The 2,528-nt window shown below is 60.1% G+C and overlaps 1 protein-coding gene across 2 annotated transcripts in view; it reads left to right on the forward strand.

Moving 5' to 3' along the window:
• Positions 1 to 1,516, forward strand: part of THRA (thyroid hormone receptor, alpha) — a 24,731-nt gene extending 23,215 nt beyond the window's left edge. For both annotated transcript variants that reach the window (XM_008070404.2, XM_021718434.1), the window contains exon 9: positions 676 to 1,516. In XM_008070404.2, coding sequence (XP_008068595.1) covers positions 676 to 926 — 251 coding nt within the window. In that variant the 3' untranslated portion in view covers positions 927 to 1,516. The remainder of the gene's footprint in view (positions 1 to 675) is intronic.
• Positions 1,517 to 2,528: the final 1,012 nt, after the last annotated feature.

The raw sequence follows: 2,528 nt of genomic DNA on the forward strand, positions 1-2,528 counted from the left end.
CCCTCCCACCCCACTCTGTTCCTCTCTATCCCCTGTCCATCCTCTTCTCTCAGTCCCATCTCATTCCCCAGTCTTCTCCCTACTCCCCTGCTCCCTTCCACCTTTCTGTCCCCAGTCCTCCTGACCTCTGAGTCTCCACCCTCTGCCCAGGCCCACCTCTTGTCCTCTGTCTTCTTCTTCTTTTTTTTGAGTTGGTGCCTCTTCTGCCCAGGCTGGAGTGCAGTGGCCGCTCCCGCCTCGACCTGCCGGGCTCCGGCGATCCTTTCGCCTCAGCCTTCCGAGTAGCTGGAATACAGGCGCACACTACCACGCCAGGCTAATTTTTGATTTATTGTAGAGACGAGGTCTGACCAAGTTGCCTGGGTGGGTCTCGAACCTGCAGGCTCAGGCAATCCAATCACCTCGGCCTCCCAAAATGCTGGGATTACAGGCCTCGGCCTCTGTCTTCTACACGTCCATCTTTGCCCCCAGGCACCCCCATACCCACTCCAGCTTCAGCCACCTCACTCTGCCCTGAGGCTGCCCTTGTCCCTCAGTGTGATCCTCTCCCCTTACCCTTCCCTGGCCTCTCTGCCTCTGTCTATCCCCAGGTCCTTTTCTTGCCACCTGCCCCAAGCCTCCCTCCCTTCTCCATGGCCTCAGCCACTCACCCCTCATGCCCTTCCTTCCCCACAGACCGCTCGGGCCTGCTGTGTGTGGACAAGATCGAGAAGAGTCAGGAGGCATACCTGCTGGCGTTCGAGCACTACGTCAACCACCGCAAACACAACATTCCGCACTTCTGGCCCAAGCTGCTGATGAAGGTGACTGACCTCCGCATGATCGGGGCCTGCCACGCCAGCCGCTTCCTCCACATGAAAGTCGAGTGCCCCACCGAACTCTTCCCCCCACTCTTCCTGGAGGTCTTTGAGGATCAGGAAGTCTAAAGCCTCAGGCGGCCAGAGGGTGTGCGGAGCTGGTGGGGAGGAGCCTGGAGAGAAGGGGCCGAGCTGGGGGCTGAGGGAAACCCCCACACCTCTTCTCTCCTTCTTCTCATCCTTGGAGAGATTCAGCTCCCACACACACACCCGCACAGCCCAGGTCCCTCCTCAGAACCTCCAGCCCTGGGACAGGGCAGACAAATGAACTTGCTATGAAAAGGACAGTGTGGGAGGCTAGGGGAACCGTGTCCTGCAGTTCCCAGGACCCTGTCCTCTCAGAAGGTAGGGGAAGGGAGGGAGAACTGAGAGGGGGCAAGCCATCTTGACCGTAGGGGAAGGAGTGTGGGGTGGGGGAAGATACCCTCAACTCACCCCCTACATACACGAGAGAGAGTGCCCCTGCCCTCCGCCCCGTTCCTTGGCCTAGGTTTCCCCTCCAGGCTAAGGGCTTCTCTACTTCCCCAGACACCTGGGTGCAAAGAACGGCTTGGCTTGGCTCCTCCCCGGGAGGTTAAAAATTATAGTCATTCTAACTGCACTTTGGAAACCAAGCAAGGGGAGAAGATAAATGAAGAAAAACTAGACAGAGAGAAAAAGACAAAAAAGAGAGAGCGAGCGATAGAGATAGATGATATTAAGTTATTAACTGAGGCTGGCCAGAGGGGAGGGAGCCCCCCCTTCCGCCCCATGCACTTTGAGAGCTGCCCCTCCTCCCCACACATCAGAGAGTGACACCCCCACACCAGATCCCCAAGGGCAGGGCTGCCGATCAGAGCTGTGAGTTAACACAACAAGGTCCTGGCCACCCCCCTTGCCTTGCCCCGCCCCCTGTGCCCCTTTGGCACCCCCACCCCAGTACGCCCTCCGCTCTCTGCCGCTCGTGCCCGCTGAGTTCCATCTACCTCTCACGCTGGATGCCAGCTGGCCCCTCACCAGCCTGCCCTGCTGCCCACACAGCTCCCCTTTAAGTGCCCAACCCCAGGGGCCTCTCCCTGCCCCTCCTCTGCCCGCACCTTGGCACCCACCCAGGAAAAACGATGGCTCCAGCTCCTGACCTCCTCATATCCTGCAGTATTAGCTAGACTCCAGACACCGCTGCGCTGGGGGTGGGGGGCTGTGCGTGTCTCCCAGAGCCTCCCCCCTCTAGGCCTCTTGTTTCCCTGTTTCCCGTCTGTCTTCTGGGCTCTCCGCAGTCCCTCCCCTCCTCCTTCCCCTCCCCACTCAAGGCACTGACCCAGACTCTGGGTGGGCAGGCACCAGAATGGGGGGGGTTTCGGATAAGTGGCACTTAGTTGGGGCCCCAGGGGAGGAGGGGGTTGGTGCTCCTCCTTTCTTCTTTAAAGCTCTTTGGGCCAGCCGTCCCTCTGCCCTAGGACCCCTTCCCCTCTTTTCTCTAATTCAGGGACTTTGGCTTGAGCCCCCTCCCACCCTCCTGGTGAGGAGTGCTCTGTTGGTCTGCACTTGGGCGAGCTGCCCTCCTCCTCCTCCCTGTGGCTATCTCACCCACTCCTCAGGGGAGAGAGGGAAGGAGCAGGTAGTCCTCCCATGGGAGGGGGGAGGGGAGGGGGGCGGGACAGAGCAGACCAGAGGGCCCTGGGCTCAGGGCTG

This window comes from Carlito syrichta, unplaced genomic scaffold, assembly GCF_000164805.1.
Source record: "Carlito syrichta isolate Samal-C Ts95f unplaced genomic scaffold, Tarsius_syrichta-2.0.1 Scaffold111596, whole genome shotgun sequence".
In the NCBI taxonomy this organism is placed as follows: Eukaryota; Metazoa; Chordata; class Mammalia; order Primates; family Tarsiidae; genus Carlito; species Carlito syrichta.